At 52.2% G+C, this 15,737-nt stretch overlaps 1 protein-coding gene across 2 annotated transcripts in view; it reads left to right on the top strand.

Moving 5' to 3' along the window:
- Positions 1 to 11,633: 11,633 nt before the first annotated feature.
- Positions 11,634 to 15,737, top strand: part of UNC79 (unc-79 homolog, NALCN channel complex subunit) — a 139,361-nt gene continuing 135,257 nt past the window's right edge. For both annotated transcript variants that reach the window (XM_067547041.1, XM_067547040.1), the window contains exon 1: positions 11,634 to 11,711. In XM_067547041.1, the coding sequence (XP_067403142.1) occupies positions 11,690 to 11,711 (22 nt within the window). In that variant the 5' untranslated portion in view covers positions 11,634 to 11,689. The remainder of the gene's footprint in view (positions 11,712 to 15,737) is intronic.

Raw genomic sequence — 15,737 nt, 5'->3', positions numbered from 1 at the left:
AATCAAAGTTTCCACTGCTATAATAGAGATAATGTTAAAGCCAATATATATGTAAAAAAACAGTGAATGGAAAAATCTGAGAATTATAGGTCTCTTGGAACAGCAAAGTGGAACTTGGCCTGTAACAAATTTGCCTGATAGAGGCAGGTTTTGCAGCTCTGTTAATTATATGTTGCATCGTAACATCCAGAACATTTCACTTATTATCCAAGGCAAGTATCACATATTCTTTTGCATTTTTAATAAATTGGTCCAAATGTCTTTGCTTCTCCATTCATTCCTTGTTACAAATATGTCTTGTACTAATCACTTGTGAACTTTCTAGTACTAAAACTCTTCCTGTTAACTTTTAGTTTGCATACAGCAGTAAAAGGCATGTGGAAATAAACAATCAGCTGTTGTTTAAAAAGTTCCCATAGGAGTTCTGTGCATGTTATTAGACAAAGTCATGGGGAACTTGCAGGAAACTAATGACCTCTTTTCAGTGCAGAAAGCTGAGAAATAAATCCCCGGAGCTCACTGTTCCTGCAGCTGCTGATATTAGAGCAGTGCTTAAAATGTCTGAGCCAGCTGCTCTCTATAATGACATTAATAAACTAATCCAACCTAGTTTCATCAAATAACATGTGATCTGTATCAGTATTTAGTTGCAGTATACACAGTGTCCAGGCTTACACAAAAATTATGGGTAGCAAAAATTGCCTTCTGAATACATGAATCACAGGCTGATGGGTGTAAGATCTTGTTCAATCATGTAGAATAGCTGTAATTTTCATGTAGTCTGTTAGAGACCAAATGTTAAATTAGAAGAGGAACACATGTTTTTTCCAACCTGCTCCTGCTTCACCTGTATATCTAGGTTTCTATAATAGCTCACCAGTATGTGAGCACTGTATGTATTTAAAGAAAACACTGAGAATCTCAGTTTTTCTCTGACCCATGTGCTCCTTCTGCTCTGAGGTAAGAAGGGGAGCAGTTCATAGTAACTTACTGTAACAACAGGCAGGAAACTCACTCTGCAGAGGAAAATTGCCTTAGGTAGCCTGCTTCTATCAGATCTGCAGTGCATCTTTCTAGATGTACAGCAGGTATCTCTAGTATCAGGGAGTCTGTGTCTAGTGGGTCTGGAAGCATCATGGTACCTTATCAGCTGCCTCCATCCAAAACTCATTGAAATCAATGGAAAGACCCACTGACTTCAATGGATTTTGGATCAGATCCTAGCTGTCTATTTCTAATAAAGGCATGCACCTTGCAGCATGTGCTTCACCTTCCTCCATCCCCCAGACCACGACACATAGAAGTATTACAGAGAACAAGAAAGGAGAATAATGTCAGATGGGAGCAAACCTGTCCAATGCTCCTTATTGTGCAAACTAATTCTCAGGACCATTGAAAGCTCTCCTCCCCCTCTATGCCCAGGCTTTTCATTTGCCACCCACCCAGTCTCCTGGTGGTAACTATTGCTTATTCCTATCCTGTGGCTGTCTTGTAAAAAGGTTCCTCTTCCTCTCCAGGGTGTAAAAGCAGCAGGGAGTATGGAAGGAAGAACCTTGGAAGAAGCTAGGGAAGCTGTCAGGTAAGGGAGGTGGTAATGGCCCTTGGAGGAAGTACGTTGAGGGTTCTGGAGGTGAACTAATTAATGGGTGTGTGAAGTGGGGAAAAATGTTGCACATTCAGTATTTTTTTAAATTGCTTTGAAAACAAAAAAAACTAGTTAAAGGCCAATGTATAGAATCTGTGTAGCAAGGCGCTGTGGCCTTTCTCGGAGCCTTGGCATGAGAAAGGGTCGCGACACCCCTACTGGACAGAACCAGCCTCTGCAGGCCAAACCAAACCACGTGGAAGCAGAGGGGCGGAGCAAGGCCAGGGAGGGAAGTATAAAAGGCTGGTCCAGCAGCATAATCGGGAAAGCTGGTGCTGGAGGCAAACATGTCTTCCCAGAGGCTGCAGTCTAGGCCTGACCCAGGCCCTGTGGCTGTTTGGAGCAACTGCCCTGCCGACCGAAGCCTGCAAAGTCTGCCCGGGTTGCCAGGCCCAAGTGACTAGAGAGGGCCGCCGGGCTCTAGTAGCTGGGAGCAGTTACCTGAGCTCGCTGGGTGGGAGACACCCCCTGAGGCCAGCCCAGATCTGGAGGAGCTGCCTGACGTGGAGGATCCACAGGAGCGGACTGAACCTCGGGGACCAGAGGGAAGCAATTGGATGCAGGTACCTGGGGACTGGGTAGGAGGAAATAGCCCAGGGACAGCCAACTAGAGAGTGGCTGAGTGTGTGGCCAAACCAGTCAGCATATTGCGGCTGGATCCCTGCAGACTCAGTGGCAAACTGCTTTGCCACTGATAGGGCCCTGGGCTGGGACACAGTGGAGTTGGGTGGGCCTGCATCCCTCTCCCCCCTTCCCTAGCCACCCTGGGAGCGCTGGGCTTCCTCTAAGTGGCCGGGGGCTTCAAACTATTTTGCCTATCCCGCTCACTTGAGGGCTGGGGGCTATTGACTCCCCAGCCCTGCCCGGCTTAAGGGCCGGGAGCTGTAGACCGCTTTGCTCGCCCCGCCTAGTGGAAGGCCAGGGGCTATAGACTGCTTTGCTCGCCCCCCCGTGGGAAGGCCAGGGGCAATAGACTGCTTAGCAGCCCTGTCCTGTTTGAAGGCCGGGAGCTATAGAACATGTGTACTTGCCTGCCCCGCTTGAGAGCCGGGGGCCAAAGACCACTTTGCCTGCCTGCCCTGCCTAAGGACTGGGGCAATAAATTGCTCTCCCCGCCCGCCTGTCGGAAGGTGGGATCGGGGACTCCTTGTCAGCCCTGCTGTATGTGAGGGCCAGGGGGCTACTGACTACAAAGTAAGCTCGCTCCGCCAGGGGCCGGGGCTACAGACTCACAATCTGCTAGGCTTATTCCCCTAGACAAAGATGCTGTGGCCTTTCTCTGAGCCTGGGCCCAAGGAAGAGTCGCGACGGCCCCAGCTGGACCATGCGACCAGCTTACATGTGGTGGAGAATACCGGCAACCACCCCCTGATGAAAGGGGGACTGCCTGCTTGGATGATCCATTGGCTCCTCGATGCTGGTGACCGGCGGGACCATGGATTTCGACAAGTTCATGAAGTGGTGGGCCGACCACCAACAGTAACAACAAGTGGCCCAGCTGCAGCAGCAGCAACAGCTGCTATGGACATTGGGCATGCAGCAGCAGCAATTGATTCGGGACTTGGAGGCCCAGCAGCAGGAGCTGGCTGCCTTGCTGCCCAAACTGGCGGACCTGGATGAATCCACGCTGGTGGCCCCACCACAACTGTGCCTCATGAAGTTGGGGCCCAACGACGACCCTGAGGCCTTCCTGACCATATTTGAATGGGTGGCCTCCACTGCGGGTTGGGCCCCGGACCAGTGGGCCGTCCTTTTGGCCCCATACCTGACAGGGGCTCCCCAGGTGGCCTACCGGGCCCTGGCCGATGATGAGGCACAAGACTATCAGGCCATGAAGGCCGCTATTTTGGACGCTCTGGATGTCAACCCCGAAACCTTCCAGTGCCGGTTCTGGGAGAAGGTGTACCCCCCGGGGCCCGTCCTTGGGCTATGGAGCAGGAGCTCAAGGACTCCGTGCCCGCTGTGGTGGAGCAGGTGGTGCTGGAGCACTTCATACACATTCTGCCTCCCCAGTGGAAATCTTGGGTGACGAGGCATCGCCCACCACTATGGCCAGGGTTGTACGGCTGATGGAGGACTTCTTGGCCACTCCAACTGGCCCCAGGCGGACGAGCCCAGGGGTGACAGCCCCACACCAGGCTTCACAGGTGACATGGCCCCGCTGGATCCAAGAACCAGCCCGCAGTTGGCCCCCAGCCTGGGCGGCCCTGGGATCCCCCAGGGGTGATGGGCATGGACCTGAACGGCTGGCCCCGGGAGGCCCCCAGAAACGTAGGCCCCCGTTTTACGTGCAGCCAAATGGGACACCTGTGGCAGCAGTACCCAACAATGGACTGCACCTTCGGCCTGATCTACACTGGAGAGGGGCAAGTCCGGGGCATAACTACTCTGAAAGCTACAATCCCCACTGGCATTGTGAAGAGACACCTGGAGGCCCTGGTCGACTTGGGATGCGGTGAAACCCTCATTCTGAGGGGGCTGGTCCCCAAGGATGGGCGGGTCCTCGGGCAGGTCAGCCTGCGATGCATCTATGGGGATCTAAAGTTCTACCCCACACTCTCAGTCCCCCTGACCATCGGACAGGTCACCCGGGTATTTCCAGTGGGACTGGCGCCTCGTCTCCTGTACCCTGTTATCTTGGGCAGGGACTGGCTGGAATTCATGGGGGTCCTCCAGAGGGTAGGTCAAGGAGCCCCAGGTGAGGGAACCTCAGAGGTAGAGGGCCCAAACAGCCAGTAGCCGCCCTCTGAAGATGACCAGTTGGGTCCTGCCCCGGATCCCTCCGGAGAGATGGGGACCCCAGAAGAAAAGGGTCCACCAGCAGGAATGAACCCGTCCGACCCAGGGGAACCACAGGATGACTTCTGTCAGGACCAGAGGGAAGACCCAACCCTCAGCCGTGCCTATGACCAACTGGCCTCTGTGGACAGGGTGGCAACCGACCCCCAATGGGCGACCCAGTGGCCACGGTTTGAACTTTGCCATGACTGACAGTATCATGTGGAGCGGGATGCTTGGATGCGGACCCCCCACACCCAGTTGGATCCATCAAAGGGCTGTGTTGAGGCTGGCCCCTGATATTCCTGCTGTGGGCAACCTGAGCCTCGACAAGACCCTGGCCCAACTACTGGCCCATTTCTATTGGCCCGGGGTATACCAGGAAATTCGGAACTACTGTGCCTCCTGCCCGGAGTGTCAGTTAGCAGCTCCAGCCAGTGTTCCACAGGCCCCCCTGGTGCCCCTCCGACTGATCAGAACACCCTTTGAAAGGGTGGCCATTGACCTCGTGGGACCGCTGGAGCAGAGTGTAGCCGGGTACCGCTACCTCTTCGTCCTAATGGACTTTGCCACCCGCTTCCCAGAGGTGCTCCCCCTGAAGAATGCGACCGCCTGGACCATTGCGGGGGAACTTGTTAAGGTCTTTGCCAGGGTGGGGCTACCCAAAGAGCTCCTCATGGACCACGGAACCAATTTCACCTCCCGACTGTTCTGGGAGGTCTGTGAGATCCTTGGGATCCGGAAACTCCAGACCTCAATATATCACCTGCAGACCGACAGGCTGGTTGGGAGGTTCAATTGGACTCTTAAACACATGTAGTAAGAGGTGAGAGCTTAAGGCCTATAAAACAAGCTAAGGCCTAAATGGAAAAAGCCGAGTGAACAGGAGTATAAGGGGTCACTCAAGTTAACTGAAATTGGCACAGGAAAGTGCTGATACTGCAAGATTGACAAAATATTACTAAAATATGTAGCAGGTGCAGAAGGCACCAAGACATCCTGACGCCAAAGAGAACCAACTCCCTAAAATGACACTTTGATGGATAGAAATGACAAAAGGTGATACATGGAGTTGTTTTGCCCAAATCAGCTAATTAACGGAAAAGGGTGGCAACTACCTGTATCAAGAGGGTGGCAACTACCTACGTCAAAGGGGGCGGAACGAAAGTGTATGTAACAATGCATAAAAGAGGGTGTCAGAGGGATTACTGGCGTCCGGTCTAGGGGATAACGGAAAGTCCCGCCATTGGGCCGTGGCCATTGTAACGCCGCCTATACGAAACTGACCCAGAGATACTCTGTAAGTCACTTTTTATTGTGCCGCACGCAATAAACCTGGCCTGGGTGCCTTCATTGCTCAGCTAATCCGTGGTCATGTCGATTCATTCAATCACAAGAGCCGTCTCGGTTTCCTGGCCAGAACTGGGACAGCATTTACACAGGGACACATGCACGCAGCCTACATTGATAAACATTGGTGACTAACACAGCGATTACCACAACATGCTCCGGAAGTTCCCCCCTGAGGATATGCAGAAGTGGGACCAGCTGATCCCCTTCCCCCCCCCCACACACACCCCCTACTCTTAGCCATCCAGGAAGTACCGCAGGCCTCTACCCAGTTCTCGCCGTTTGAGCTGCTGTATGGCTAACAACCAAGGGGGATCCTCGATCTAATATGGGAGCATTAATAATGGAGCCTCACCCATGCAGGGGCTATTGCAGTATGTCCTGGACCTGCAAGAGCACCTCCGACAGGCAGGGACTCAAGCCTAAGAGAGGCTGCAAACCGCCCAAGCCATGCAGGCCTGGACATGCAATCAGCGTGCGCGCACCTGCTCCTTAGAGCCAGGTGATAAGGTCCTCATGCTACTCCCCTCCACGTCCAAGCTCCTGGCCCGATTGGCAGGGGCCATACAAGGTCATCCGCCAAGTCAGCCCGGTGAACTACAAGGTCAGACAACCCAACTGGCAGAAGAAACAGGTCTACCACACCAACCTGTTAAAGCCATGGCGAGAGCGGGAGGGTCTGTTAATCAACCCACACCCCCAGATCCGGACCTGGGACCACAGATTCCTGAACAGGAAGACCACGGCAAGCTCCACTTGGGCACCGAACTATCAGAGGCCCAGAGGTGGCAGACGAAATGGCTGATGGAGACTTTTGCCACTATATTTACAACCACCCCTGGGAAAACCACCCGAGTGTACCACACCATCCAGACTCACCCTGGCGAGGTGGTATGGACGGGCGCAAGATCTCCCTCTCCCCCCCCGTCATCTACAGGCTGTGGTAGAGGAGGAGGTCCGTGCGATGTTGAGACTTGGGGTGATAGAACCCTCAACCAGCGAATGGCAAAGCCCCATTGTGCTGGTACCGAAACTCGATGGGTCACGTTGATTTTTGTATCAACTTTAGGCGCGTCAACAACATCTCCAAGTTCGACACCTACCCCATGCCCCCCTCAACGAACTACTCGATCGGTTTGGGGAGGCCCAATATTTTACCACGCTAGACCTCACGAAGGAGTACTGGCAAATCTCCCTCGATGCCAGCTCGAAGGAGAAGACCGCATTTGCGGCCCCCAGTGGGCTGTATCAGTTTGTGAAGATGCCCTTCGGACTCCACGGGGCACCTGCGATGTTTCAGCAGCTGATGGACCAACTCCTGGGGCCCCATGTGAACTATGCTGCAGCCTACCTGGATGATGTAATGGTATATAGCCGCCGCTGGAGTGACCACCCGAAGCAGGTGACTGCCGTCCTTGGGACTTTGCGGAATGCGGGGCTAACAGCAAACCCCCAAAAATGCTGCATAGGGTAGCAGGAGACCACCTACCTTGGGTACACACTGGGCTGGGGGACCCTACGGCTGCTGATTGGGAAGGTGCAAGCCCTGCAGGACTGGCCCCGACCAACCACTAAGAAGCAGGTGAGGCAATTCCTTAGTTTGGCCGGCTACTATCAGAGATTTGTACCCGACTTTGCCACCATTGCCGCGCCCCTCACCAACCTGCTGAGGAAGGACCAGCCGCTCCAAGTCCGGTGGCCACCGGAGTGTGACAAGGCTTTCACTGCCTTAAAGAACGCGCTGTGCTGTGAGCCCATCCTCTACAGCCCCGACTTCAAGCGCCCCTTCGTGGTGCAATTGGATGCCTCAGCTGTTGGATTGGGGGCCGTTCTTGCCCAGAACTTTGATGGAGAAGAACATCCCATCCTGTATATAAGTCGCAAGCTGTTTCCCAGGGAGCAGAAATACGGGACAATAGAGAAAGAGGCACTGGCAGTGAAGTGGGTGCTGGAAGCCCTGCGGTACTACCTCCTTGGCAGCCCATTTGTTGCGATTACAGACCATGCACCCCTCCGCTGGCTCCAGCAGATGGAGACCAACACCCGGGTAATGCGCTGGTACTTTGCCCTGCAGCCCTTCGCCTTTACCGTTCAACATTGGGCAGGTAAAGAGCACACCAACACAGATACCTTGTCCCACTTAGGGAAGGGGTGCAGGCCAGCCCCAGAGACCGGGAGCTGGACTTAAGAGGGGGTGGTGTAGGAAGGCCATAGTGCCTTGCTTGGAGCTGGGCCTGAGGAAGGGTCACAACACCCCTTCTGGACAGAACCAGGCCCTGCAGGCCAAGCCACCTGGAAGCAGAGGGGCGGAGCCAGCGCCAGGGATGGAAGTATAAAAGGCTGGCCCAGCAGCTCAGTCAGGGGGAAGCTGCTGCTGGAGGCAGACATGTTGTCTTAGAGGCTGTGGTCTAGGCCTGACCCAGGCCCTATGGCTGTTTGGAGCAACTACGCCACCGACTGGAGCCTCCAAAGCCTACCTGGATGGCCGGGCCCAAGTGACTGGAGAGGGCTGCTGGGCCTTACTAGCTGGGAACAGCTACTTGAGCCTGCTGGGTGGGAGAGACCCCCTGAGGCCGGCCCTGACCTGGAGGAGCTGCCTGACATGGAGGACCCACAGGAGCAGACTGAACCTTGGGGACTGGAGGAACCCCTGGAATCCTGTGACTTGGAGGTGCTGCCCTCTGCAGATGACCCTGAAGAGTTTCTGGACCTGCCACCGGTCAATGGTGAGGGACTCGTAGGACTCCTGCACGTTGTCTACCCCAGCGACCCAGAGGGAAGCAATTGGATGCAGGTACCTGGGGACTAGGTGGGAGGAAGTAGCCCAGGGACAGCTGACTAGAGGGTGGCTGAGTGTGTGGCCAAACCAGTCAGTGTGTTGCGGCTGGATCTCTGCTGACTCAGTGGCAAAACGTTTTGCCACTGATAGGGCCCTGGGCTGGGATGCTATGGAGTCAGGTGGGCCTGCGTCCCCCTCCCCCATTCCTTAACCACCCCAGGAGTGCTGGGCTTCCTCTGAGTTCCCAGAGGCGGCCGAGCTTTACCAGCCCCACCTGCCAATAAGGTCGGGGGCTGTAGACTGCTTTGCTCGCCCCGCCTATTGGAAGGCCGGGGGCTGTAGACTGCTTAGCAGTCCCACCCTGTTTGAGGGCCGGGAGCTATAAAACACTTGTACTTGCCTGCCCTGCTTGAGAGTTGGGGGCCAAAGACCATTTCGCCTGCCCGCCCTGCCTGAGGGCCGGGGCAATAGACTGCTCCCCGCCTCCCCCGCCTGTTGGAAAGCAGGATTGGGGACTCCTTGTCAGCCCTGCCGTACATGAGGGCCAGGGGGCTACTGACTACAAAGTAAGCCCACCCTGCCAGGGTTGGGGCTACAGACTCACAATCTGCTAGGCTTATTCACGGTGCTGTGGCCTTCTTCAGAGCCTGGGCCCGAGGAAGAGTTGCGATGGACCTGTCTGCACTGTGCGACCAGCTTACAATCTGCCTATTTACTGCAGCCCACCAGTGACAAAGGATCATATTCTCAAAGGAATTTAGGCATCTATCTTCCATTGAAATGTGAGGACCTGGGCCAAGTTGTCTATTGTTTTCAGTCCTGGGCAGGAAGAATTTGGGTGCACTGAACTCTGTGCCATGCTTCTGCTGTAATGGGTGTGCTGACATTTATCAAAGCTCATATGCTTATGCTTGGAAGTCTTGGGGCAGGACTGGTGTGTTGACTAGGTAAACAGTCCTGTGTTCAGGCTCCCTTGCTCCTGCAGCATGCTTCCATGGCCTCCCTATTTTCCTGCCTACCAACTGTTTGGGGATAGGCTGTTTCCAGCAGGCTTTTCATCTGTAAGCCACAACTCCTCCATATCCGGTGTGGATGGAATCCTGTTCTTCTGTCAGAGGGATCTTCCCTATGAAGTTCTCTACAGGAGGGCAATCTAGAGCCCTTAGTGATGGTCTCAATGGCAGACATGAAGAAACGTCCCCAGTGAGCCCAGAAAGATGTGGGAGAGCCCTTGGATTTATAGTCTGGGTGATGACTGTCCTGGAATAACCCAAGAGATATAGCAGGACACATGGATACATATGCTTTCTGGAGCACATGTTCTGAACTTTCTCACACTACCTCTCCAACCCAGCAGCTCACCCAGTGCTGGCGGAACATCCCTCATCCACTTTCCTCTGTCCTGTCATATAGTCAGCACCCCTAGCTGGGAGGTGGGGGGACACTGCCCCTTCCTACTGGAACTTGCAACTATTGCTGGTGTGGGACACTGACTCTCTCACTGAATTAGCCGCTCTCATGGTGGGGGGACTCCTCCCTCCCCGCCCAAAAAGCCTCAGGGGAAGGAGATGACACACATCTTGACTAGCCCCTCCATCTCCGCTTCTCCTAAACTGAGGGAGATTTTTTTGGGAGCAGAGAGGTTGGCGTGATGAGCTGAGAAGTAGAATGGAAAGGCGGGGGTTTGGCTGGGAGCTGGAGCATGGGAAATTATCCATGGTGGTGTGGGGAGGGGGTAGGGCTGCAGGGAAGTGCGGGTCTCCACTGCCTGGGGAAGGGGAGCCAGAGCCATACAGAAACAAATGATGAAAACCCAGGTACTCCCACTTTCAATAAACAATGAAGAGCAAACTCTTAAAGTCTAAAAAAGTCAAGGGAAGGAAAAGCCAAATAATCATAAGTATGTTTTTAAACAATACAGCAGGTGCCTTTTTGAGCAACCCCTGCTAGGAAAAGACTGTCAGTAATACTGTCACCCCTCTCCCTCTTGTCTCTTCGTAACCCACACTTGGAGCATCATGTCGTACCATGGCTGAACTCTCTTCTGGACAGGGATTTTATTATTTCTTTGCAGGGTGTCGAAGACGGGTTTGGGTAATCATCATTAATCACCAACACCACAAAATACACTAATTAGTGCCTTAAAGGTGTTATGGACTTGCTTTGGAGATCTTAAAGACTTTTAACCAAGACAGACCCTTTACAATATATAACCACATTGTATTTATAATTTTAAAAGTAGATTAGTATTTATTATTAAAATTGTGATTTACCTGGAAGGGTATTTTCATGTCTCCCCATTTAGGTACATTGTATCTGAGGCGAGAAAGTTCTTACCTAAATTATGTATTGAAACGATTAAATTATGTTATTCACATTATTTCAACGGCCCGTGTTATGGTTGCAATAGGGTATTTGTACATCCTCAGCACTCAGGGTAGACTGTTGGAGATAGGTGATATCAGAAAGGGGTGTGTGTGGGTGTGTGTGTTCGTTCAAAACACACCAGCCGCAAGTCTGTGGCTAAGGGTTGAACACATCCAATTATTCCCAGCCTACGCTGAATTATTTCCCTGGGATTCCTCTGCCGTTGCGGAGGAGGAAATACCGAATTGACACAGAAAGGCAAAAAGTTCATGTGATCAGGGAGGGGAAAAGGGTCTGTTGCAAAACCTCATTCCGCTCTAAAGGGCAGCGGGCGCTGTAATCTTCCATCTTTCCCGGATTTCTCTCCGAGCCCCCAGTGCGGGGCTGAGCAGAGCTTCCCCTTTAAGAGGCTGTTCCTCGTGAATGGAAATCCTCCTCTCTGGTCGAGCTCACTGTGCGGTTCAGCAGGGCCCCTCGTTCGGTCCCCCCTTTTCTCATCTCCCTCCACCCCTAACGCCAGCAGCAGCTGCCGGGGCCCTTGTCCCAGGGCGCGTGGCTCCCAGGCGCGGTCCAGGCCCCCGTCGGGTTATGTGGTGCTGGCTTTGCCCTTGCAAGAATGGTAGTGGCCGAGGGGTGGGAGGGACGGAGCTGGGCCGGCTGCTTGTTCCTTTGCAACGGGGGGGATGGGCTCGCTCGTCGCCGGCTGAGGGAAAGAGCAGTACTCGAAGGCCACCGCCATTGGGGCGAAACATTTCCACCTGGACAACATCATGTCCACCAAAGCGGAGCAGTGTGAGTAACGGGCCCCTGCCCCTTCCCCAGCGAGCAGCGGCTGCTGCGGGCTCGCTGGGGGCCTCCGCGCGCGGCGGGCCGGGCCGGGAGCGCGCGCCACTGTCCATGGTGCTGGGCGCCGGCGGCAGGGGCGGAGGGCAGCGGGGTGTCAGTGGGCGCGGTGCCGTCTCAGCTTTGCTAGGGGGCGCCGCCGGGCAGGGGGCCCCCCACGCCCCGCGCCGTGTCAGGGCGCTGGCGGTCTGTGCCCTGCAATTGATTTCACACAGCCGGCCGCGGGAATCCCTGTCACCTGCGCTCAGCGCCACCCGAGCTACATCGGAGGCTTTTCTGCCTCGCGTCAAGGCAGGAGGAAGGATGATGGAAGGTGAGCCAGGCCCCGGCAGCTAGGTCCTGTTCGGGCCTAGCTGTGTACGTGCGATCAGTCTCCCTGGCCGGAGCCCGTACATGGCAGCAGTGCGTTAAAGCTTCGCAGCCTTTGTTCAGTGCTGCCCATCGTTTTCAGGACCTGCCCTCTTCCCCAGGAAGCAATGCACTCGGTGGTACTTAACCTCTGTCTCCAAACACACCCACTCTCTGTTTTGGTTGCTTTTAATACCCCTTCAGCGTTTCAGCTAGTGCTTTGCATGCTACCAGTGAGGTAATATTTACCTGCTCTGTTAAAGTGAAAGCAACATAATTATGTGTTGGAGGTGAGGAGGGGAGGAAATGATTTATTGGCTTGACTTGTGGATTTAGTGATAAAATACTGAGTCTAACACCTCTAGATCAGTGGCTCTCAACCTTTCCAGATGACTGTACCCCTTTCAGGAGTCTGATTTTGTCCTGCGTACCCCCAAGTTTCACCTCCTTTAAAAACTACTTGCTTACACAATCAGACATAAAAATACAAGTGTCACAGCACACTATTACTAAAAACTTGCTTACTTTGTCATTTTTACCATATAATTATAAAATCAATTAGAATGTCAATATTGTATTTACATTTCAGTGTATACTATAGAGCAGTATAAACAAGTCATAGTCTGTAAGAAATTGTAGTTTGTTACTGACTTTGCTAGTGCTTTTTATGTAGCTTGTTGTAAAACTAGGCCAATATCTAGATGAGTTGATGTACCCCCTCGATGACCAACGTGTACCCCAGAACCAGTGCTCTAGATTATTAGCCCTGGTCAGTAATGACCCAAAGTGAGATGACGGCTTCTCATTGGTTTGTATGAATTGGACTGAGGTTTTAGCTTAGGTGTCTGTATCAAAAAGTCAACCAACTAATTGGCACAAGAGTCTCGGCAGAGAGCCCAAAGATTAAACTATCATAGAAAGTGATCTGCCCCCTGCATTTTAAGAGGTGGTCTACCCATTAAAAACTCATTGATGGAACAGGGAAGCTGGACCACTGCTCTTGCTCATGCCATGCATCTTCCGTGAATATACAGGGGTCATTGTTCTCTTGCCTTGTCTACTCTGTATTTTTTTCAAACTCTTTTCATTGTTGCTAACAAACACCAGGGGAGCTCCATTGACTTATACCCCAGAGTGACTGCAAGCAGACACTGCCATTTTAACCACCATGTTGTCTGGATCTGCTCTGCCAGCGAAGTCAGATGACATGGTGATTAGAATGCCAGCAGCTGGCCCACATCAGCACTCCCACTATTGTTACTGCTCTTAATAATTAGTATATTTGCTAATGCAATAGTGGGAAATTTTAAGAAAAATGCCACTGTAGAGCAGCACTGGGTCCATATAACCTTTTCTCCTGGTGTACTATCTTAATAGTGTGTTGTGACTGCTCTGTGATAAAGGGCTTAGCATGCTTCAGGCCATGCTGGAATCATTTCATCTGCCATTCTGGATGCTGTAATTCACTTTCCTCTTTGGTCCAAGTTGATTGATCTTCAGGTTATAGTGCAAATCCTTTTTTGTGTGTTTTTTCAAAGCCTTTGCCTAGTTGGGCCAAAGGGGCATCTTTTTTGTTTTGTTTAAATTTTTGAGGTTAATCTCTTAGTTAAAGTGGCTGATATTGTTGTCCTTTAAGTTTTGTGCTAATGGCTGCCCTAGATGCATCCTTTATAGAAGGTGCATTTTTATAAATAAAAAATTAAAGAGAAAATTCTGTACTCCCTCTCTGAATGATGCAATGATCTGTTCTTGCCCATTCTGCCACTTTATAGCTTCTCTGTTTCTCCCACATTTTCTGAACCTGCTCTTCCTTCTCATGTTATTCTCTGGCTGCCACGCTTCAGCCAGGGCACCCCGCCACTGGGCCCACGTTGTGAGGGAGGGGTGGGGCCAGGGGGGGAGCGCTGCAGCTGCCACGCTCCAGCCAGGGCGCCCTGCCGCTGGGCCCACGTTGTGGCAGAGGGGCGGGGGGAAGAGATGGGGCCAGGAGGGGAGAGCGGCTGCTGTGCTCCGACCAGGACGCCCCGTCGCTGGGCTCATGTTGTCTGGCTCCTTAACTTTTGGGCTGGCTCCTAGCTACAAAAGCAAATTTGTCAAGCTCTGGCCTAGATGGATCCTTTATAGAAGGTGCATTTTTATATATAAAAAATTAAAGAGAAAATTCTGTACTCCCTCTCTGAATGATGCAATGATCTGTTCTTGCCCATTCTGCCACTTTATAGCTTCTCTGTTTCTCCCACATTTTCTGAACCTGCTCTTCCTTCTCATGTTATTCTCTGGCTGCCACGCTTCAGCCAGGGCACCCCGCCACTGGGCCCACGTTGTGAGGGAGGGGTGGGGTCGGGGGGGGGAGCGCTGCAGCTGCCACGCTCCGGCCAGGGCGCCCTGCCGCTGGGCCCACGTTGTGGGAGAGGGGCGGGGGGAAGAGATGGGGCCAGGAGGGGAGAGCGGCTGCTGTGCTCCGACCAGGACGCCCCGTCGCTGGGCCCATGTTGTCTGGCTCCTTAACTTTTGGGCTGGCTCCTAGCTACAAAAGCAAATTTGTCAAGCCCTGGCCTGGATGCATCCTTTATAGAAGGTGCATTTTTATATATAAGAAAGAGAAAATTCTGTACTCCCTCTTTGAATGATGCAATGGTCTGTTCTTGCCCATTCTGCCACTTTATAGCTTCTCTCTCTTTCCCACGTTTTCTGAACCTGCTTTTCCTTCTCATGCTATTCTCTGATTACCTACATTGATATATGGAACAGTTCTTTCTGCTTCATACGCCCTCTCCACCAATACCATTTTTAATGTTTTCCCTTTTCATTATTCTCAGTCTTCTATGTTCCTCCACACCTAATATTCTTGGCCTGTTCTACTTTGAGCTTCCTCTTTCACTCACTTTGCTGGCTGCTATTCACTCTTTCTTCTCCTTATGCTGCTCTGGAGCCCTTGTGTTGGCACTGTCTTTTACCTACTTCTTTTAGTTTTAAGGATTCACCCCCTTTTTTGCAGTTTGTTGTGTACATCGGTTTTAAATGAGATTCACTTGTGGACCCAGATCATGGATTTCACCTCTGTTCCAGTCCTGAAGCTGGCTTTCTCCTCCTCATGATGCTTCAGGTTGGGGATCCAGAAAAAGGATTGTTCCCATGCCATTCCTAACCACTGAACTTCTGCTTTATAATATGTTTATCAGAGTTCCTCCCTGGCCTAGCTCTTTATGGCATTGTAAAGTGTTTTTATTTGCTCTTTGCAAAATTCCAAGACTCTTGCACCTGCACTTTTGGACAAATGGTGATGATTTCCAACAAGAATTGTACTGTCTTATGCACCACTAACAGGCTACCCCTCAAGCCTCAACTGATGCTGCCATTGCTATTGTCCTGCTTGGCTGACAGGCAAGAATTGGATTATCTCAGGTATGAGTAACAAACCATGATGAGTCCAGATGTTACCAGGAAACGACAGAAAAAACAAAAGTGAAAGAATACACTGACCAAATCAGTAGAGAGAAAAATTCCAGTCCTAATTATTGGTGGTGTGGAGCTCCTCAGGAATACACGACCAAACAACAGTTTGTCCCCTGCTGCTTTGAGCAATACCAGGTCATCCGAACAAAAGGTATAATGGTGAAAAATAAA

Source organism: Emydura macquarii, unplaced genomic scaffold, assembly GCF_026122565.2.
Source record: "Emydura macquarii macquarii isolate MOO-44397 ecotype Brisbane River unplaced genomic scaffold, CSIRO-AGI_Emac_v2 contig_1229, whole genome shotgun sequence".
Classification (NCBI taxonomy): Eukaryota; Metazoa; Chordata; order Testudines; family Chelidae; genus Emydura; species Emydura macquarii.
The sequence above is the reverse complement of the archived record's forward strand: the minus strand, read 5'-3'. Positions and strand labels throughout refer to the sequence as shown.